The sequence below is a fragment of the Argopecten irradians genome, chromosome 10 (genome assembly GCF_041381155.1).
Source record: "Argopecten irradians isolate NY chromosome 10, Ai_NY, whole genome shotgun sequence".
Classification (NCBI taxonomy): Eukaryota; Metazoa; Mollusca; class Bivalvia; order Pectinida; family Pectinidae; genus Argopecten; species Argopecten irradians.
The window spans coordinates 8320029-8344151 of NC_091143.1; the positions used below are offsets into that span (position 1 = coordinate 8320029).

Genomic DNA, 24123 nt, shown 5'->3' on the forward strand with positions numbered 1-24123 from the left:
TTATCTTTGTTCTATAAGATGTCTGACTGTGTTATCATTACTACACGTCTACATAAGGTTGGTATATTATTATCTTTGTTCTATAAGATGTCTGACTGTATTATCATTACTACACGTCTACATAAGGTTGGTATATTATTATCTTTGTTCTATAAGATGTCTGACTGTGTTATCATTACTACACGTCTACATAAGGTTGGTATATTATTATCTTTGTTCTATAAGATGTCTGACTGTGTTATCATTACTACACGTCTACATAAGGTTGGTATATTATTATCTTTGTTCTATAAGATGTCTGACTGTATTATCATTACTACACGTCTACATAAGGTTGGTATATTATTATCTTTGTTCTATAAGATGTCTGACTGTATTATCATTACTACACGTCTACATAAGGTTGGTATATTATTATCTTTGTTCTATAAGATGTCTGACTGTGTTATCATTACTACACGTCTACATAAGGTTGGTATATTATTATCTTTGTTCTATAAGATGTCTGACTGTTTATCATTACTACACGTCTACATAAGGTTGGTATATTATTATCTTTGTTCTATAAGATGTCTGACTGTATTATCATTACTACACGTCTAATAAGGTTGGTATATTATTATCTTTGTTCTATAAGATGTCTGACCGTGTTATCATTACTACACGTCTACATAAGGTTGGTATATTATTATCTTTGTTCTATAAGATGTGTGACTGTGTTATCATTACTACACGTCTACATAAGGTTGGTATATTATTATCTTTGTTCTATAAGATGTCTGACTGTGTTATCATTACTACACGTCTACATAAGGTTGGTATATTATTATCTTTGTTCTATAAGATGTCTGACCGTGTTATCATTACTACACGTCTACATAAGGTTGGTATATTATTATCTTTGTTCTATAAGATGTCTGACTGTGTTATCATTACTACACGTCTACATAAGGTTGGTATATTATTATCTTTGTTCTATAAGATGTCTGACTGTGTTATCATTACTACACGTCTACATAAGGTTGGTATATTATTATCTTTGTTCTATAGGATGTCTGACTGTGTTATCATTACTACACGTCTACATAAGGTTGGTATATTATTATCTTTGTTCTATACGATGTCTGACTATGTTATCATTACTACACGTCTACATAAGGTTGGTATATTATTATCTTTGTTCTATAAGATGTCTGACTGTGTTATCATTACTACACGTCTACATAAGGTTGGTATATTATTATCTTTGTTCTATAAGATGTCTGACTGTGTTATCATTACTACACGTCTACATAAGGTTGGTATATTATTATCTTTGTTCTATAAGATGTCTGACTGTGTTATCATTAGTTGTTTGCGTACATTAATTATATTATTTTGGAATCTACATTGCCGAAGGTAGTAGTGTAAGCTTAGTACTGAACAAGTTCGCTACTGATGCTTTTACATAATTTAAATTACTATCAAATTCGTTTTGTTGTGGACCAATTATTTTAGATACAATCCATATGAATATAAATAATTTCCAATACAGGACCAAATATTTTCACTTCACTCAATGAATCAACAATTAATTAGTTGATAAAGTTCATATTACTAGTTTGGTTTCCTTGTAGTAAGTTTTATCTGAAAAAAAATAATGTTGGGTACTGACTATATCTTTCGGTTGACTACTGCACAGCTTCACAGTTCTGATAGTAAAATTGTTGCTGCGCCCTCGAGTGCTCTCGGGTTTTGCTGATATTGTCTTAGGACTGCGTAAATCGGCTGCGTCCTTACTTAACTTTCGCACAGAATAATTAGCGATGGTGGCTTTCTAAATTGTAGGACCCAGCCTTAGCCTTTGCGAAGAAAGGTTACAAAATACTTCTCGAAAAACCAATGTCGGTGAGTATATCCACGTCATGCTTAAAATAATTTAAACATTCAATACAAGTATTTTGCTGAGTACACAAATATAAATAATATGATGATGTCAACTACTACATTTGTTGATTATTGAGTGGTTTCACAATGATTTTTATGTTTTTAAAGTATCATGTTTGCCATGTGTTACAGCAATATCTTTATAAAATTAGGAATTTAAGTGAGGAAAATGACTTTTTCAGCTGTCTTTTAGATGTATTTAGTTGCAATAAGACAAAGTTATAACATATGATCAGGTTATTATTCCGAGGATACTATTATCGAGATTGTGCGGGACTTTCACATAATCGACACTCGGTATCAGAATTTAATGAGTTACATAATAAGGATAACTTTTACGGAATTATAATAATTATAATTTGGATGAATTTCTCTGAAACGTATGGCGTTACACTCGCAAACACATGACGTACGTCACAATCGATACCTGTCGTAGCGGCAGACTACGTTACACTCGCAAACACATAACGTCACAATCGATACCTGTCGTAGCGGCAGACTACACAAATACAGAATACAAATCTGATTTTCACGTCGTACACTGATATCATGAAGGTATTTATAATATTCATATATTTATTGGAAAGGTAAAACGCTGTTATACATACATATATTTCTATGGAATAGGTAAATGAAGAGGAATGTAGAGAAATCGTGCAGATCTGTAAAGAGAACAGCGTGACTTTAGTGATATGTCATGTGCTGAGGTATACACCGTGGGCACAAAAGCTGAGGATACTTATCGACAGTGGTGTGATAGGGGAAGTGGTCAACATCAACCACACAGAACCTGTGAGTAAATTCTTTACAAGGAAAGAAAATATTCGAATTGTACAGTATTAAAACAAGTTCGTCGTATTTTAATAGTTTTGATAATATGATAATATTTATTTTCTATACAAAATCTGTTTTCTGATTGGTCAATACCTTTTTGCACACCACTATGAGAAAAAAACGAGATTGGCGCCAAACTCCGACGCTATCGTAAAATCACAATAGAGACATTGACCTTGCTTATTGATTCGGAAAAAGAATTCCTTGAAAAATCACTCGAATGTTATATACTTTATGTTATCAAACAGATTATAAGATAAGTTATAAGCATTGATGTCACAATTTAAAAAAAAATGCAAATTGTGTGAATCCGCGTTGTGGATTTTCACAAAAGTTTGTTAACATTTTTTCCTAAATGGAGTTACGATTTTAAACATATTTTTTGCAAAATGCTTTATACTGAAAAGGTTGGTTTCTGGCACTTTACCCATTCCTTTGTTCGTGGTAACTGGCATATCGAGGCTGATAGCTCCAGTTCACTGTTGACAAAGTGTTGCCATGACGTTGATCTTATAAATTACTGGATGGCTGGACGACGCTGCACAAGTGTGACGTCATTTGGACATATAAGTCACTTCAACAAGAAGGACAAGGTGAGATACCTATTGTTACATTAACGAATAACAGAAATGAGAAACCAGCAGCTAAATTCAAAACACAATTTAATTATATATACAATATTATACAGAGATGGTTTACAATGTCTAAAGTAATTGGTGGTGGTACAAGAGTAGTACGATGATTTAAAGTGTTACTTATCTGTATGCGAATGTCCTGGTATAATCCTTGATCCTTCCAGGTTTCAAATTAACAATAATCACAAATCCACAAGGAAATTGAATGTCCACCGATGATTTGTAAAGTTCCAGGCAATATGAATAAATCCACTCAAAGTGTTGTAATAATCCATAGATAAAGTCACAATAGCTCTCCCAATAGAATCTTATATGGCGATGTACAATTCTTGATATGTCTTATTACAGGTCTCATTACAGTTCTGATTAGCTTTGGACAGTTGGAGTATATATAGCTAAACCCTAGTTCAAGAATATTGGAGAACCTTCTACTTCTAGAAATATCTAACTGAAAACAGTAAACAAATAAACACACAGAACTTTCTGGAAATAGATCATTCTAGATCTCTACTTATAATCAACATGTTTACAAACATATTTGTTTATACATGATTATATTCTAGAAAGTTCTATAACCTAAATCAATGATATGACCTTTATAGGATGTATTGATATTAAAGCTATAGGAGTTATCTCCCTTATCTCATAACTACATGTATTTGATGTCTTACATAACACTATGAAGTGTTGTATTTTATTTTTTTGCATTAATTACATTTATTCTACACTACCAGGGGTTATATATGCTCAAATCTTTCATTATGATCAAAAAGTTCCGGAATATAACATTAAATTGATGATATTTCTTTCTGAAAAACTTGAGTGCTTTTTGTACATTAGTGACCATACCTAATTCAAGGTCTCACTAAAAGTGGACGATTTGTAATATATAGTTTTCGTTCTATCTTTAGCCTCCAGGATCAGCTAGCCGTTGTACAGACTGCCCATCACAAATAGAGACCACATGTCCTTACTCAGCTAAAAAGATCTACCTGGACCATATTAAAAACGTAAAACAAATCTCTAATATTCAAATGATTTTATATTATTAAACAAATGATGGAAAAATATAACCAGACTCTCTCATTGGTTCTTCAGATTTGTTTTTATCTAAACCTCATTACAGAACGACTTCATTTATCCGTTTACACTTGTAAACATTAAATGAATCTACTTTAGATCTGAAAGTATTTCATTTAAACCAAACACTGTACAATGTATATGTGGGGGGTTTTTCATAAAAGAAAGGGAGTTTTCTATTCATGATATTGTGGAAGAACTGTCTGTATTGTTTTGTTTAAGTCTGACACTGGGTTCCCTGTCTGTGTGATGTACGTCCATTGTTTTGTTTAAGTCTGACACTGGGTTCCCTGTCTGTGTGATGTACGTCCATAGCTTTGTATAAACCTGACACTGGGTTCCCTGTCTGTATTGTTTTGTATAAGTCTGACACTGGGTTCCATGTCTGTATGATGAACATCCATTGTTTTGTTTAAGCCTGACACTGGGTTCCCTGTCTGTATGATGTACGTCCATTGTTTTGTTTAAGTCTGACACTGGGTTCCCTTTCTGTATGATGTACGTCCATTGTTTTGTTTAAGTCTGACACTGGGTTCCCTGTCTGTGTGATGTACGTCCATTGTTTTGTTTAAGTCTGACACTGGGTTCCCTGTCTGTATTGTTTTGTTTAAGTCTGACACTGGGTTCCCTGTCTGTATTGTTTTGTTTAAGTCTGACACTGGGTTCCCTGTCTGTGTGATGTACGTCCATTGTTTTGTTTAAGGCTGACACTGGGTTCCCTGTCTGTATTGTTTTGTATAAGCCGACACTGGGTTCCCTGTCTGTATTGTTTTGTTTACGTCTGACATTGGGTTCCCTGTCTGTATTATTTTGTTTAAATCTAACCCTGGGTTCCCTGTCTGTATTGTTTTGTATAAGCCTGACACTGGGTTCACTGTCTGTATTGTTTTGTTTCAGGCTGATACTGGGTTCCCTGTGTCTGTGATCACTGAAGAGCCGACGATAGAGAGCGTGACAACAGCACTGAAAACAGGGCCCTATGGAGTCTGTGTATATGATAACGACAATGACGTCATGTCAAACCAGGTAATGCAAACTAATGGAATCATGGTGACCTTATTAGAGATGTATGCTTTGTTTTGAACTTCTTACTGCAATGGATTAATTCTATAATATCAGGCAGAAAACATTCATCATCGCTTTTTCGAGTTTTTGTTGTTGTTGTAAATATCGCAAACATCCATGTCTGACTATGTTGCTGATTCCTTTCAGTTTTTTTTACTTATCATTGTGATATACAAGATCAAGCCCTGATTTCTCGAAATACGACCTAAATAAGTCTATAATTGTTTTATATAAGTTATATAAGGAGAAAATTTTAAGTTTTGACTTCAGTCTGCTGGTTAACTTCTGGTTACGAGTTTGATGGAAGACAGAATATGTTTTCATTTTGTTTCCCACGATTGTGAAAGGCCTGATGAAATATTAGGACCAAAATGATAGGTTTGCTGCCACTCTCTTTCCACACGTTTCTGACAATATATTTCTTATTTAAAACCGATAAACATACTCTTCCATACACACGTGTATTTATAAACATGAATCTTGAAGCATAATGAACAAGACCAGTGTCAACTTTTTATGATTGATTTATATTCAAAAGACTTTTGAAACAGTAATAGGAAATCGCCTCTCACACTGAATTGTAGATTGTCAGCCTATTGTTTGAGGGAGGAGCCACAGCTTCGCTTACTATGATGGCATTCACCAAATCGGTATCCGCTCGCGAAATCAAGATCTATGGCACAAGGGTTTGTAAGCTATAGTTGTTTAAATTGGCAGGTGTAAAATTTCACAGGTGTAAAATTTCATAGGTGTAAAATTTCACGATTTATTGTTTGGTACTTATGCGCGGGTGTTTATATCAGCGAAGTACATTGATTGCCTTTGACAGGCTCTCACATGTAAACCATTGATATCCTCTGACAGGCTCTCACATGTAAACCATTGATATCCTCTGACAGGCTCTCACATTTAAACCATTGATAGCCTTTGACAGGCTCTCACATGTAAACCATTGATATCCTCTGACAGGCTCTCACATGTAAACCATTGATATCCTCTGACAGGCTCTCACATGTAAACCATTGATATCCTCTGACAGGCTCTCACATTTAAACCTTTGATAGCCTTTGACAGACTCTCACAGGTAAACCATTGATAGCCTTTGACAGGCTCTCACATTTAAACCATTGATAATCTTTGACAGACTCTCACATATAAACCATTGATAGCCTTTGACAGGCTCTCACATGTAAACCATTGATAGCCTTTGACAGGCTCTCACAGGTAAACCATTGATAGCCTTTGACAGGCTCTCACAGGTAAACCATTGATAGCCTTTGACAGGCTCTCACATTTAAACCATTGATAGCCTTTGACAGACTCTTACATTTAAACCATTGATAGCCTTTGACAGGCTCTCACATGTAAACCATTGATAGCCTTTGACAGACTCTTACATTTAAACCATTGATAGCCTTTGACAGACTCTCACATGTAAACCATTGATATCCTCTGATAAGCTCTCACATGTAAACCATTGATATCCTTTGACAAGCTCTCACATGTAAACCATTGATAGCCTTTGACAGACTCTCACAGGTAAACCATTGATAGCCTTTGACAGACTCTCACATGTAAATCATTGATAGCCTTTGACAGACTCTCACATGTAAACCATTGATATCCTCTGACAGGCTCTCACATGTAAACCATTGATATCCTCTGACAGGCTCTCACATTTAAACCATTGATAGCCCCTGACAGACTCTCACAGGTAAACCATTGATAGCCTTTGCCAGGCTCTCACATTTAAACCATTGATAGTCTTTGACAGACTCTCACATGTAAACCATTGATAGCCTTTGACAGGCTCTCACATGTAAACCATTGATAGCCTTTGACAGGCTCTCACAGGTAAATCATTGATAGCCTTTGACAGGCTCTCACATTAAAACCATTGATAGCCTTTGACAGACTCTTACATTTAAACCATTGATAGCTTTTGACAGACTCTCACATGTAAACCATTGATATCCTCTGACATGCTCTCACATGGAAACCATTGATAGTCTTTGACAGACTCTCACATGTAAACTTTTGATAACCTTTGACAGGCTCTCACATGTAAACCATCGATATCCTCTGACAGGCTCTCACATGTTAACCATTTATATCCTCTGACAGGCTCTCACATGTAAACCATTGATAGCCTTTGACAGACTCTCACATGGAAACCATTGATAGTCTTTGACAGACTCTCACATGCTAACCATTGATAGCCTTTGACAGACTCTCACATGTAAACCATTGATATCCTTTGACAAGCTCTCACATGTAAATCATTGATAGTCTTTGACAGACTCTCACATGTAAACCATTGATAGCCTTTGACAGACTCTCACAGGTAAACCATTGATAGCCTTTGACAGACTCTCACATGTAAATCATTGATAGCCTTTGACAGACTCTCACATGTAAACCATTGATATCCTATGACAGGCTCTCACATGTAAACCATTGATATCCTTTGACAGACTCTCACATGTAAACCAGTGATAGCCTTTGACAGACTCTCACACGTAAACCATTGATAGTCTTTGACAGACTCTCACATGTAAACCACTTATAGCCTTTGACAGACTCTCACATGTAAACCATTGATATCATCTGACAGGCTCTCACATGTAAACCATTGATATCCTCTGACAGACTCTCACATGTAAACCAGTTATAGCCTTTGACAGACTCTCACAGGTAAACCATTGATAGTCTTTGACAGACTCTCACATGTAAACCAATTATAGCCTTTGACAGACTCTCACATGTAAACCATTGATAGTCTTTGACAGGCTCTCAAGTTTAAATCATTGATTTTAGTTCCGCGAGATGGCCATTTTCGCGAATTTGGACGAATCCGTGAATTCAGCGAAATTATATTAGCAACTATTCAGTACTGTATCACACAGGTCAAGATCCATGGGTTTTGTAACATTTCCTTTACTGGTAATAACATCAAGTTAACTTTGTTTAACGTCTTTGCTCGTATCTAGTTTGTTTTATTCATGGTAAAACTAATAGTAATATTCTTAATTTGATTTGCTAATTGTATGAATACAAAAAAATCAATGATGTTTGAAAATAAACATACTCAATGAATTAAACATTACTCAATGTAAATCCGAAACAATCAAAGAGTTTTTATGAAAGTAAAGGGCACTGGCTTATTTTATTTGTTACAGGGTCAACTGTCTTGTGTCGCCACAGAATCTCCCATTATTGAGCATTTTGATTTTCTTACCAGACAGACTCGTAAGTTCATTAACATGACGACCATTTTATTTCCCTATTGATATTTGATATTTTTGTCACTTACTTTTCAATAACAAATTACACAGTTATCTGCTCCTGCTTGTAAATATCTTTAATACTTTAAGTTATACCAGACGCTTTATTTTAGGCGAGATTCCAATAGAAACTGTACTTTCCTGGGAGAAAGGAATGATTGGACACGGGAATGCCGACTTGTGTTGTATTCATTCCTTTGTCAGTGGTCTAGCCGTAAGTTAATAGTAACACTGCACATTGATATTGGTTCTGCATCAGTGAAAATGAATATCAGGTAAATGGTTCTTAGTGAGTGTTAACTTCATAGAAAATTTTGCTAAAGAAGACCAAAAGATCTTGTTTCGACAAGAAATGTTTAGCAAAAAAATTAAAAGTTCGGGTACGAGTTTCATATTGATAATATAAGGAATGATGTATCATATAATCCAACGTCTGGACACAGAAAAATATCCGTCGACATAATCATAATTGTTATGATCTTAAGTTTTATTTTTTTACGCATGAAATATCATGCAAGATACATCTGTGTTTACATTATGTATGGCGAATACGATGTAAGATTATGTTTTGAAAAGACATCGTAAATATTGTTCATCGCGAACAAAATATTTTATCTATTTAGGAAAATACAACGTCTTTATATCAGGGTAATGTTATCTTTCTGGTGGTTCTATCGAATGATAAATTTCAGTAAGGTATCGATATTTGGAACGGACAGCGAAATATTTTGTTCCGTGAGAAATAAAGTTGAGTAGCCTATGGTTGAAATCAACGGGGCTATTCTGTCAATTTAACACTGACTGTAAATACAATACAACTGCATAAATATAATTTGTCTTACAGATATGTATAAACACTAAAAGGTGTTTTATATATCTAACCTTGTATCTAAACAAGCATCTGTATTTCTAGTATACAGTCGTAATTAATACAATATTTTCATCTTTTGACAGAACGAAAAACCGTCAGAATTGGTGACTGGTCCAGAGGACAGCTTGACTAGTCATTTACTAGTGTTTGCTGCCGAAAAAGCAAGAAAGGAGAATCGAGTAGTTACCTTGCAACCTGATGGGTCTTACAACTAATGCCCCATACAATCTAACGGGCCTTACAACTAATGCCCTATACAACCTGACGGGTCTTACAACTAATACCTTCTACAGCCTCACGGGTCTTACAACTAATACCTTCTACAACATGACGGGTCTCACAACTAATACCTTCTACAACATGACGGGTCTCACACCTGATGTCTTCTACAACCTGAAAGGTCATACAACTAAAGATTTCCTGAACCTGAAGATTCTTACAACTGTAAATGCCTACAACATCTTAATTTCAATTTCTACAAAACCGTAGTGCTTTAAATTGAATCAATTCTATAAATTAAAAACAGATTAATATTGGTGTATTTTTGAGTTCTGAATTGATATTACAACATGTATATCATATCAATAATACATAATGCACAAAATTTCAGAATCATAAGTATGAACGACAGGTTCATCCATGGAACATATGTAAATAGAGTATATGCCTGGTTAAAAATAGGTGTAATGTACTTTATTCCTTACTAAAAATAAATCATTTTGATGAACTAAGGTATACAAAATCATTAAAACAGGTACGAATGCGCAAACTGTTAACGAAAAACTGTTTTGGCATGTACAATCAATACTATACCATATGCAAAATGTAAGAATCCTATATATAAAGTATATGTTTAGGTATACATACGCATATGTAAAGAGAATGTATACCTATTTAAAACATGTGGATCCTCAATATTTTTTTAATGTAGGAAATACTTTATAAAAATAACGCTTATGTACAAGTACCAGTATGAACTTGTAAACTGTTATAAGAGTATAACTATTATATTTGAGAAATATATTAAGAATGAGAGTTTAAAAGATATCAGCATAAAATGAAGTTAAAATCATTATTTGCATGCATATAAATATATGTATATGAGTGAAAGTAATATGTATGTCAAATACACAGAATGTGTAAAGGTGTATAATAGCATGTATAATTATTAGTATAAGCTACAAAACAAAATTCCATGTAAACATTTATCACATTCATATACTTGTACACAAACAACATCAGTAGTATGCATATTATTAAAAACAAAAATAACAATTATAAACAGACTAACAAACAATAATTTGGACCGAATATAAAAATCTGCATTTTATCTCTTTGAATGCAAAGGGTTTAAGAGATGCTAAAATACCAATGGTTACAACAATACATAAAGCAACAAAAATGTTATCTTGTTTTTTCACAATAAGCTATACACAAGAGTTACATGTATTTCCCTTGCTAGAACAAGTCAGTATAAAGGACAAATTTACCATAACCTTGGGACAAGGGATAGCAGGGGTGCCTCAATTTACATTAGTATACATGTACAATATACTTGAATAGACCAACACAAGTCTGATGATGGAAGGATTTTGATATTAGTCCTAAAATGAAAAGTATGCACTCTATAACAAATATTTATCCACCAAATGATCCTATTAAGCAAAATGTATTGTTTTAAATTAAGAGAAAACATAAATTAAATAAGAGTATGTATAAAAATAATTGGGGGTAATTTTAATGAAACTCTGAAGCCAATAGACCGGAAATCAAGGAATACAAAAATAAAAAACCAGTTTTTGGTTAAACAAATTTAATTATTTTTTTCAAACTTATGTTATACATACATATTTAGCGGGAGAAAATTCAATGAAGTTCAGTTAATGGGAGGGAAGTAAGGAAATAAGACTACTGGCGGAAAACAACAGGTTTCTTAAATAGGATAAAGTCATGAGACATAAGACCAGCACATGGCTGTATCACTTAAACTAAGAAATGTAGGTGAAAATCGGGGAAAGGGAAAGCGGAAAATGAATAATAGTGTACTTACAGACAAAAAATGAAAGAGAAATGGAACTGGGAAAAAACCCATTTACTCTTTTGATTACCTTATAAAATATGCAAAAAAGGAAAAATCACATTGATTGGAAAATCTACTAAAATAAAAGCATTGATAAAACCGAAAATAACTTTCCTAGCAACAGTGCAGCATGTAACGACTGAACAGGCAAGGCCTTAGAAAAAATTATATATGGAATAAAGAATGATAAACCAGATAAAATAAAAAGAAAAGTAATGATAAATGAGTTAGATGAAGAAGGTTTGATAATAAGAAATTTTGAAACGCCTAGAAATGTTAAGAATAACATTGGTAAAAGGCTGTTTAATACAATAAGTCAATCTTCAAGCTGGATAGCAAAACCAAATTTTCATTTTGACAAATTTGGAAAAAAATTACTTTTCAGAATGCGAATACAATCTTTAAGAATGATACAAAATACCAAAGGAATTCCATCCTTTTTACAAAAATATTCTTGACTCGTGGGTAAAATTTAAGAATGTAAAGAGAAATAATATACATGTACCTACAAGTATTCAAAATGAAATAATATTAGGCAATGCTAACATTACACACGGAGGTAAATCCATCGTACATTTGTATTTAAATATTGGATAGACACTGGTAAAATAACGATAAAAGACTCAAAATTAATAAGTACAGCTAATTGGAATGCTGAACTCATGAAATTTTAAAAAATCTACACCAAAATCATGGATAGAGAAATTCGAAACAACATAAAAAAAATGGAACTAAATAAAGAAGAAATTGAAATGTTAAATGGGCATACCAATAATATAAGACTAAGGTTTTACAACATTTTGTGATCCTGAAGGTAGAATTTCCCTATCCTTCATATCCTAGTATGGAAGAGTATTTTTCTTTCATACCTCGAATAAAAAAACATCAAATCTTTCATACCTCGAATTTGCGTGATATTTTCAACGCAGATCCCGTTGTTTGTATCTTTTAAAGTAAATCCAGCTTTATTTAAAAAAAAGAAGTTGTTAAAATTGTGCCTAGAAAATAGTAATTTTGTTGACGCTGTGACGTCACGAGGCTTTATTGCATGAGTAGCCATGCAATACAGCTTCAGGCGACATGGGTGTATTGCCCTGGACTAGCCAGTATTACACGTGTAGAAATGAGAGAATAAAAATGGAGGAATCAGTTTCATTGTGAGACAATTTAAATGATAATGTATTAAAATCTTTATATGGAAATTGCTTTTTAACTTTTGTTTGGCGGATATTTAGCAATAATCTCTAAAATGTGTAAGGAGACAAACTGCCATGGACTAAAATAAATCTATTAAAATCACGATCACTAAGCATCCTTTCTTTCAATACTCTTTTTTCATGCCAAAGTGCATTAGATGTATATTAAACGTTCACTCCTCTTGAACTTTTCACTGGAAACCCGCCATAGGATAATTTATCCCAGGATATTTTGTAGCCGATTTATTGTATTGTTGAATAATATTATCAATATCAATGCAGGTTTTACCGAATGAGAAGAACTCTAAATTAAGTTTTATATTGCAACCAGTTGTTCTGAATTACTAATTAATTTCGTCATATGCAAATTAATCAGTGCCTTATTGTCGGATATTACGAAATTGTAATTGTAGTAAAATTTGACTATTTGTGGTTACTTTGGATAAGTTTGTTTGATTATGTTAACGTCCTATTAACAGGTGGTATAAAAAGCACAGAGAATGATGGTACCTCTCGACACTTAATTGTAACAAAACGATTCCTAAAAGTTGTCATGATAACTTCCGGGCTTCACTAACCCGGAACAAAGATGATGGTAACATATTTGTTTGATTGACAGACAAATAGGTTAATCCTGATTAACTAGAAAACTTCTTAATTCAGCTATATGCAACCATTTTTAACGCGGCACGATAATTCACGTTGCATTTCTAGACAACAAAAAGACATTCAATAGCGTCTGGATAGACGACGTCCTTTTCAAGATATGCAATATTGGTTTCAATGGTAAAATTTGGCGAAACATGTCGACTTCATTTAAACACGTAGATTCTTGCTAGCTATTTACCAGGGTATTGTAAGCCGAGGGAACTCCAAACAAGATAACGTATGTCGGTCGAAGTCGAACATTGTCATCATGGTTCTTTCTATCAATTCTCATTTATGAGTTTAATTCATCTCACTTCGGTCTTCATGATCACAATCTACATTTACCAGGGTATTGTAAGCCGATGGTATCCTGCTTAAGGACTGTTCCATTGGTAGTTTGCAGAATTTTTCTTAGATGTAGTATTCGATTTAACTTGATGGTTCTTAGATGTAGTATTCGATTAAAGTTGATGGTTCTTAGATGTAGTATTCGATTTAACTTGATGGTTCTTGGGCTAGGAGGGTCCCACATGCACCCCCCCCCCCAACCTCCGAACCAATATTTTTCTGAACCCTTATGACCCACTGATCACAAATCCAAATGTTAACATTGCATAAGTTGGGATGAACTTCCGGTTATGACGTCATCAAGATGGCCGCCATCTCGAATTTGACTAAAAATTGAAAAATAGTCATAACATTGACATTTTTCGACTGAAGTAGACAAATGAGGTATCAAAATGACCACAATAGAACAACAAATACATGTCAGGACCAAATAATCCAATATATGTAGTGATTTGAACGCAGGAAATGAAAAAATACGATTTTAAGCTCAAAAATGGTAATTTTTCAGCATTTTTTTTCATATTTGGCTTGACGCAGCAATATTGTTTCCCAACAACAAATTATTATTCGTAATCAGTTATTTGACCTCTTATCAATCAGTTAAAACAACAACAACAACAACAAAAATATATAGAAATGCAAAAGAGAATTGTTGTTATACCATCATTTGGTTTACAAAACATCACCGGATGCGGCATATGATTGTTATTTTTTTCCAAACCACTGACACTACAGTTTCCTGGTGTCTTGGAATTTCCTGAATATAACATTGGCTATTAACGATTTATATCTTAACAAATTTGAATTTAAAGTTGGCTGAATATCTAAGTAGGACTTCAAAATAATTCATTTTCATGTTCGAAATATTGTAGACTAGTAGCCTCTCAAACTGAATTATTACAGCAAAACGCCAACTAATAGCTATAGGGTATCAAATTAAAATTCCGCAAATACCATGACACTTTTCGAAACGTGTTGTGTCTTTTAGAATGAGCACATCCATTATTTACTTCCTGTGTATAACGTTAGGAAATATAAGATGGTTACTACAGTGTCACATATTTCTTTCACTAGTTCTTAATGATAATCATTTTCGTTGTGCGTGCTTTCTCGCCAGAGTGTCGTCTTCGACCTCGATGACCTGATGTGACATTACATTATCGGGTTACCATCGTGGTTCTAACTTGTCAACCGTCCATGATATAACATCAGAAACATCGGATTCAGGGATGTTGGAGCTCTTCCTCTTTCCTACCTTGTTTCACCTAGATTCACATATCGTATATGATGTTCCAGACTTCCCCGGCATTGTGGAAAAGACACCAGGTCCACATTCTGCGGAGGGTTGGGTTGGTTCTCCTTAATTCGTATGAAGCACAATTCCTCATTCTTGTGAACCTCAGTAACCATAGGTGGCACAGGTGGATTCTTTGAGGTCATAGATGAGGTCTGCAGTGAAGTTTCACTCTTTGCCAAGTCTGGAAAGCACTGTAGAGAACTTTTTACTTGAGAGTCTTCAATGTTCTCTTTACGCATACACCAGATGTGACAAAACCAGCACCTTCAAGGGAGTGGGAAAAGTCAGACCAATGAAAAGCATTTAACATTTATGGCCTCATTAATGACCTCGATGATATCACCTGTGCCATTTATGGTTGCACGAGGGTCCACACGATTGATGAATAGTACTTCATACGAATTATGGAGCTATGCGCTAAGGAGAACAAATGAATGTGGATCTGGTGTAATTCCCATCATGCCGGAGAAGTCTGAAACAGCATATATGTACGATATGTTAGAATCTGAAAGAGATCCCACATCTCTGAACCTGTTGTTCCTGATATGAACTCTTGCCATGGATGGGTCATAAAAGAAGACAGGCTAGAACAACACTGGCAATGTAGTGTCACATCAGCTCATCGACATCGAAGACGACGCTCTGACTTTCAACGAATTGGATACCGATATCTCGATTACTCTGATTCGGACTGCATGTGCCAGCTACCAGATATGCCGAGTCTCTTCAGTGGATAGTGCAGTGAGGCGAGAAAGCACGCGCAATGATAATGGTTATCATTGAGAACCAGTGAAAGACATATGTGACACTGTAGTAACCATCCTTCATTTTGCTTATGCTATGCATAGGAAATAAACAATGAATCTGCTCATTTTCAAAGACACAAACGTTTTGGAAACTATTAATGATATTAACGGAAACACAAGCTTAGCTTAGGTTACATTTGTTACGCTATCATTAGGCGTTGTGCTATAATAATTATTTTTGAGGCGCTGCTAATCTACACAATTGAGGGTATAACAATAATTCTTTTTTGCATTCCTGTATATTTGTTGTTGTTGTTGTTTTTACTGATTGATAGGAGTTTAAATAACTGATTACGAGTAATAATTTGTTGTTGGGAAACATTTTTGCTGCGTCAAGCCAAGTATGAAAAATTTGCTGAACAATCACCATTTTTGAGCTTAAAATATTATTTTTTTCATTTCTTGCGTACAAATCACTACATATATTGATTATTTGGCCCTGATATGTATTTGTTGTTCTATTGTGGTCATTTTGATACCTCATTTGTCTACTTCAGTTGAAAAATATCAGTGTTATAACTATTTTGCATTTTTCAGTGAAATTCGAGATGGTGGCCATTTTGATGACGTCATAACCGGAATTTATACGATGTTAACATTGGTTTTTGTTGTTTTTGTTGCTTAAACTGATTGATAAGTGGTCAAAAAATTATTCGAAATAACAGTTTGCTGTTGGGAAACATTTTTGCTGCGTCAAGCTAAATTATGAAAAAAAATTGCTGAAAAATCTCCATTTTTGAGGTTGAAATCAGATTTTTTTCATTTCCTGCGTAGAAATCACTACATATATTGGCTTTTTTGGTCCTGATATGTATTTGTTGTTCTATTGTGGTCATTTTGATACCTCATTTGTCTACTTCAGTCGAAAAATGTCAATGTTATGACTATTTTTCATTTTTCAGTGAATTTCAAGATGGTGGCCATTTTGATGACGTCATAACCGGATTTTATACGATGTTAACATTGGTTTTTGTTGTTTTCGTTGCTTAAACTGATAGATAAGTGGCCAAAAAACTTATTAGAAATAATAGTTTGCTGTTGGGAAACATTTTTGCTGCGTCAAGCCAAATATGAAAAATTTGCTGAAAAAATCTCAATTTTTGAGGTTAAAATAAGATTTTTTTCATTTCCTGCGTAGAAATCACTACATATATTGGATTGTTTGGTCCTGATATGTATTTGTTGATCAAATATGGTCATTTTGATACCTCATTTGTCTACTTCGGTTGAAAAATGTCAATGTTATGACTATTTTTCAATTTTTAGTCAAATTCGAGATGGCGGCCATCTTGATGACGTCATAACCGGAAGTTCATCCCAACTTATGCAATGTTAACATTTTGATTTGTGATCAGTGGGTCATAAGGGTTCAGAAAAATATTGGTTCGGAGGTTTGGGGGGGTGCATGTGGGACCCTCCTAGCCCATGGCCTAATGGTTCTTAGATGTAGTATTCGATTTAACTTGATGGTTCTTAGATGTAGTATTCGATTTAACTTGATGGTTCTTAGATGTAGTATTCGATTTAACTTGATGGTTCTTAGATGTAGTATTCGATTTATCTTGATGGTTCTTAGATGTAGTATTCGATTTAACTTGATGGTTCTTAGATGTAGTATTCGATTTAACTTGATGGTTCTTAGATGTAGTATTCGATTTAACTTGATGGTTCTTAGATGTAGTATTCGATTTAACTTGATGGTTCTTAGATGTAGTATTCGATTTAACTTGATGGTTCTTAGATGTAGTATTCGATTTAACTTGATGGTTCTTAGATGTAGTATTCGATTTAACTTGATGGTTCTTAGATGTAGTATTCGATTTAACTTGATGGTTCTTAGATGTAGTATTCGATTTAACTTGATGGTTCTTAGATGTAGTATTCGATTTAACTTGATGGTTCTTAGATGTAGTATTCGATTTAACTTGAGGGTTCTTAGATGTAGTATTCGATTTAACTTGATGGTTTTTAGATGAAGTATTCGATTTGACTTGATGGTTCTTAGTGTAGTATTCGATTTAACTTGATGGTTCTTAGATGTAGTATTCGATTTAACTTGATGGTTCTTAGATGTAGTATTCGATTTAACTTGAGGGTTCAGTATTAATCTCACGAAAAAGTTCAATTTCAGTGATAAAACCATAAAGTCGCCTTGTGCCAAAGGAAGACTGCTATTAAATTATCTTACTAGTGCTGACATTCACAGTGGAAGAATAAACCCATTGACAGGCTGTGCGCTTGAATCCATTGTTCAGTCACGAATTATGTATGGATCGGAGTTTTGGGCTAATCCAACACAGCAATATCGCCAGGAACTCGACATTATACAACGGTACGCCGAACGGAGGTACCAAGGTTTCGAGCAAACGTCCTATTTTCTAGTTACAACACGCGCAACTGGGGTATTAGAAGCTTGTGTTCTTCTCTGTGCGGCCAGTAGTAATTTTTATGCTGAAAATTTTCTTCGCGATTAGACTGTGCTCCTTTATATTCAATTATGAAATCAGAAAATTTGGTTTGTTCACGATATATTCATCACTGCGGAATAATTTAACATTTCATCTATGTTACTGGTTTACGTGTTCGGTGGTGTGTCGAGCAACATGGAATAATTTCTGCATACAAAACTGCCGAAGGTTTGTTTCATAAAAGCTGACAAGACGTCATATTTTCTAATGACTACAGATATATAATTATATTTACTGCACTCAAGGTCCTAACCCATTGTTGCTATTGCTTCTGGAGTACCCTAAATATGCATATACCGATGAAATGTGAAAGTGAAACTGACATTAAAACATAGCTGCGATGTCATCTATTGTTTCTGTACTTTAATTCCCAGATGGTGGGACTATTACCTGTAACAGTCATATATGTTACCTTACACTACGTTATATATGACTCTTATGTAACACAGTCACTTATAAGACAGCAAAAGGTAACTTAATTATGGAAGAGTTACACTTTACGAGTGAGCAGGTCTCCGTGCATAATCACGTAATTCTGTTAACACAGAACTCACACAACTAGGAGTATCCCGTTCTGTTTTATTCCAAAATACACAAAATCTCCACAATGAATATGGCGAGAATGTAATTTCTGTATATATCCCTGGTTTTTTCCTTCCTTTTTATAACTTCACCATTTAAATCAAATCTACAGCATTAACTCTAATTTCTACTTTCTAAACCTTTCCTGTCTTTGTACACCTTTTTGACTTTAAATTCCAAATCATCTTGTTTTACACTCATTTAGGTGTTGTTTTAACAAAAGTTCACAATAGACTTCAAGAGATGTCGCCTTAATTCCATTTGCCTATTCTGGAATGAAATGATAGATAGTACATGTTACTGCTAATGGTATGAAGCACCTGAATACAGCTGTTAGTGTTGCTGCTTAACCGCCGTCGTAAGTTCCAACTCTTATCCTCGAACTATCTGGATGATGGGTCAGTAGGGGTGATCAGCCCGTACTCTCCGACGTTGGCTTCCAGCTAATCTCTCCTCTGTGCATCCAAAGCCAGCGATATGTTCTCTCCGCCTCCATCCCCAGCCCTTTAACGTCAGTCTTCATCGTTTTCCCTGTAATGCCGAGTTCACCAAACATCCTTCAGCATGACTGACTAGGGAATCCTTGGCAGCCTACCTCCATTGTGAAGTTCCTTGCCTGCCAGCCTTGTCTTCCGCATTCATTTTTCCGCTCATGGGCCGATTCACTCCTTGTCTCCCAGGGCGGAGTCAGCTCTACATTGACCAGTTTCTTCTTGCTAGGAGATAACAACACTGTATCAGGCCTTAGTGCTGTCTCCACCATCTCCGAGAAGGCCAACTTTCCTCCCAGGTCGACACGCATCTCCCAGTCTCCTGCATCTCCTATGATATATATAGTGGTCTTACTAAGTGTTTTCATCGATGCCTGCCCCTCATTTTGAAACAGGATCCAATTTGGTCCTTTCTCCATTCCCTCTGCCTTTTTCCTCTCTCTTATCTTAAGTGTCCGCTAGCTGTCTGAGCACCTGGTTATGCATCCATGTGTATCGCCCTTGAGTCAGTGTCACTTTACATGAAGAGAGGATGTGCTCTAGGCTTCCAGCCCTGTCACACTGGTGACATAATGGATCTTCCACCAGACCCCATCTGTGAAGATTGGTTGGCGATGGAAGTACGTCGTTTTCTCCGCTCCTAAGATGAGCTGGAGCTACCATGGTGTGTACTTCCAGATATCCTCTCAGGACAATGTCCTTTCTTCTGTTTCTCATCTTTTCCATGCTCCATGACTTCCCATGTCTACTGTTTTACTCTTCTTGCCTCTTCTTCTTGCTGCCTAATATCTTTGTACTTCTTGTTTTCCTTCTGATACATTGGCATCTTTCAATCTGGTTGTCTGACCTCTTTCCAACCCCTGGTTTCCTATGTAAACTGTACAAACAATGTCCTTGTGGCGAAGTCTGCTCTCTGCCTCAGACACAGCTTTGCTGGCTGACCATCTCTTCTCATCTCTACTCCTGCTTGTCTTCCCTGGAGTCTTTGAGTGTCATGACAAGTCTTGCTTTCCCTGTCTTTTGAACACCTTCACCAATGATGTTAATGGGAAGCAATGAGAACTCCTAACCATCTCCGAAGATCTTTACTTATTCTCCTCTCAAGTCCCTCGACTGTTGATACTGTGATCTCGTAAAACATCAGGATAGCCGTTACAGTAGTCCTTGTTGGAATATCCATGCCTTAAAATGTCCCGGTAAGCCGGTCTTGTCGATATTTTCCAGTTCTTCACAAACTTGCTGCTCTACCTTACTGTCATTGTTGGAGTCTTTCAAACTGTCGTCGTACCATTTCCCAAGATACAAATAGATGGGTTTCCCTCTTACTGAATGAAAAGGCGAAAGAAGATACATGTATGTATGAGGAGTTTGTGTTTTTTAGCTAAATCCACCTATTTTAGTGAAAATTCTGGGAACACTGATCAAGTTTTATGTCATGTCTCTTCACGTGAGATGCATTGGGGAAAAGGTCATTTTTTAGTATTAAATCAAGTGGGTTATACACATACAAATGTATATGTATGTTGTTTAAAGTCCTTTTAGTAATTAACGTCATTAAACCATCTTATCACTAAAATTGAGGAAATAATATCCCTCTAAACGTGGGTAACCGACAATGTTAATAAAGGATGTGTTCACAAAAGTAATATCCCTATAAACGTGGGTAGCCGGCGATGTTAATACAGGATATTTTCACAGAAGTAATATCCCTATAAACGTGGGTAGCCGGCGATGTTAATACAGGATATTTTCACAGAAGTAATATCCCTATAAACGTGGGTAACCGACAATGTTAATACAGGATGTTTTCACAGAAGTAATATCCCTCTAAACGTGGGTAGCCGGCGATGTTAATACAGGATATTTTCACAGAAGTAATATCCCTATAAACGTGGGTAACCGACAATGTTAATACAGGATGTTTTCACAGAAGTAATATCCCTCTAAACGTGGGTAACCGACAATGTTAATACAGGATGTTTTCACAGAAGTAATATCCCTCTAAACGTGGGTAACCGACGATGTTAATACAGGATGTTTTCACAGAAGTAATATCCCTCTAAACGTGGGTAACCGACGATATTAATACAGGATATTTTCACAGAAGTAATATCCCTCTAAACGTGGGTAACCGACAATGTTAATACAGGATGTTTTCACAGAAGTAATATCCCTCTAAACGTGGGTAGCCGGCGATGTTAATACAGGATGTTTTCACAGAAGTAATATCCCTCTAAACGTGGGTAACCGACAATGTTAATACAGGATGTTTTCACAGAAGTAATATCCCTCTAAACGTGGGTAACCGACAATGTTAATACAGGATGTTTTCACAGAAGTAATATCCCTCTAAACGTGGGTAACCGACGATGTTAATACAGGATTTTTCACAGGTATATCCCTTAAACGTGGGTACCGCGATGTTAATACAGGATATTTTCACAGAAGTAATATCCCTCTAAACGTGGGTAACCGACGATGTTAATACAGGATATTTTCACAGAAGTAATATCCCTAAAACTCGATGTTAAATACAGGATTTTCACAGAAGTAATATCCCTCTAAACGTGGGTAACCGACGATGTTAATACAGGATTTTTTTCACAGAAGTAATATCAAAATAAACGTGGGTAACCGACGATGTTAATACAGGATGTTTTCACAGAAGTAATATCCCTCTAAACGTGGGTAACCGACGATGTTAATACAGGATATTTTCACAGAAGTAATATCCCTCTAAACGTGGGTAGCCGGCGATGTTAATACAGGATGTTTTCACAGAAGTAATATCCCTATAAACGTGGGTAACCGACAATGTTAATACAGGATGTTTTCACAGAAGTAATATCCCTCTAAACGTGGGTAACCGACGATGTTAATACAGGATGTTTTCACAGAAGTAATATCCCTCTAAACGTGGGTAACCGACGATGTTAATACAGGATATTTTCACAGAAGTAATATCCCTATAAACGTGGGTAACCGACGATGTTAATACAGGATGTTTTCACAGAAGTAATATCCCTCTAAACGTGGGTAGCCGGCGATATTAATACAGGATGTTTTCACAGAAGTAATCGTTTATGTGAAAACTAGCCAGAAATGTGGGAGCTCTTTTAGCCGCTGAAGCTAGGTTTGGTACAAGTTTAGTCTAGAGGACCTTTCCACCCTTATAGTGAGACACGTTAATTTTAACCGATTTATTTTCTCTAGATACCCAAAACATCTAAACATTGTTTAAGGGGCACTCTGGCGGGTCCAAAATTATGTAAACTGTACCTAATTCTCAGATTCATGCGGATGTTTTTGGAATTGATACCTACTGTTAGAAACATATATGTTTCTGCTACTGTTATATTTCTATACTTACATTTACTTGTCACTTCTACGATAAAAACTAACCAAGGCAAAGTGACTAATGTTGACGAGGTGACGTCGACTGATTGTAACGTTTAGAACGTTATTTTAACAGATAATGCAAGTCGGGTCTTTGTCACGCCATGCTGTATCGATAACCATCTTGAATACTAAAACGCCACCTAGTGTGCTAGGGAGTAGCTCATTAAACTATCGTTACATCCCCCTCTTCAAATAGAAATTGTTACTCATTGCAAAATGTACAATTTCATATTTATATAGATGTATCTATATAAGTTTACCTTTATGAAGATTGTTAAATTGGATGTTTCAATTTTTAAAACAAGTCTCTGTTGGTACTGTAAACACATTTCACAATTGAGCTTCTCCATGTGGTATTAACCAAGTCTCTAAACAATTCGCGATCGTGCCAGTTATTTTAACTTACCATTACCAGAGCACAGGCTCTTGTTGGTGTTATAACTAAGCTAAGTAACTATAAACTACAACTATTACTACTATTAAATGTCACTTCAGATGAACACTATAACTAGAGCAAACTAAACTACATAACTAAGACTAGAATGAATGAATTGGCACAAATAATATCTTGGCACAAATAGCATCTTGGCAAGGCTCCTCACATCTTGAAATCCTTGAACTTTGCTGGCAGGAGACTTCGTCCTCCGGTCGTCATCTTAGATGGAGTTACGGGGTTTGTCCTTGTAACGTCAAGTTGTGCTGGCTCGGACACAGGTATGGTGTCCACTTTAACGTTGGTAGAAGATGAAGAGTTCACATCAGATGACTCGTGATGCTGACTAGATAATAGGGTGACTTGTACCTCATCATTACACATGTCATACTGCCTTGCTAGTGTGTCATCCTTTTCATAACACAGTTCATTTGTTGGTTTCAAATCAATCCTGTTCCTACTATAGCACCTGCCGTCCTCGGTTCGAACTTGATACGACCTAATGTCGTCCTGTCCTTCATCATTGCCTTTGTCCAGCCATTAGAATGATTTCGGATTGGCCGGATCCTTACAGTGTCTCTACGTTTTAGACCTTTCATATCTGTTCTGTGTGCATGCTATTTATACAAATGTAATAGAATGTCTCTTTTTCTTTCCTTTGAAGAAGTTTTTCTCTGGTA

General features: G+C 35.4%; 2 protein-coding genes across 7 annotated transcripts in view; one reads left to right on the forward strand and one right to left on the reverse strand.

Moving 5' to 3' along the window:
- LOC138333033 (uncharacterized oxidoreductase SP_1686-like) overlaps positions 1–12634 on the forward strand; it is a 33096-nt gene extending 20462 nt beyond the window's left edge. For 3 of the 6 annotated variants that reach the window (XM_069281135.1, XM_069281134.1, XM_069281138.1), the window contains 9 exons: positions 1828–1887; positions 2554–2718; positions 3168–3353; positions 4307–4405; positions 5373–5501; positions 6125–6226; positions 8720–8789; positions 8938–9038; positions 9779–12634. In XM_069281135.1, coding sequence (XP_069137236.1) covers positions 1828–1887; positions 2554–2718; positions 3168–3353; positions 4307–4405; positions 5373–5501; positions 6125–6226; positions 8720–8789; positions 8938–9038; positions 9779–9910 — 1044 coding nt within the window. In that variant the 3' untranslated portion in view covers positions 9911–12634. Of the gene's footprint in view, positions 1–1827; positions 1888–2553; positions 2719–3167; positions 3354–4306; positions 4406–5372; positions 5502–6124; positions 6227–8719; positions 8790–8937; positions 9100–9778 lie in introns of all 6 variants that reach the window. The other 3 variants (XR_011209936.1, XM_069281136.1, XM_069281137.1) reach the window with 3 other exon arrangements.
- Positions 12635–19679: 7045 nt separating this feature from the next.
- On the reverse strand, positions 19680–20030 carry LOC138334071 (uncharacterized). The gene has a single exon (XM_069282786.1). It carries the CDS (start codon positions 20028–20030, stop codon positions 19680–19682), a length of 351 nt encoding a protein of 116 aa, XP_069138887.1.
- Between the last annotated feature and the right edge of the window lie 4093 nt (positions 20031–24123).

What these genes read in the sequence shown, in the direction of transcription:
- LOC138334071 (XM_069282786.1), bottom strand. Translation starts at nt 20,030, where the DNA reads ATGGAGAAAGGACCAAATTGGATCCTGTTTCAAAATGAGGGGCAGGCA.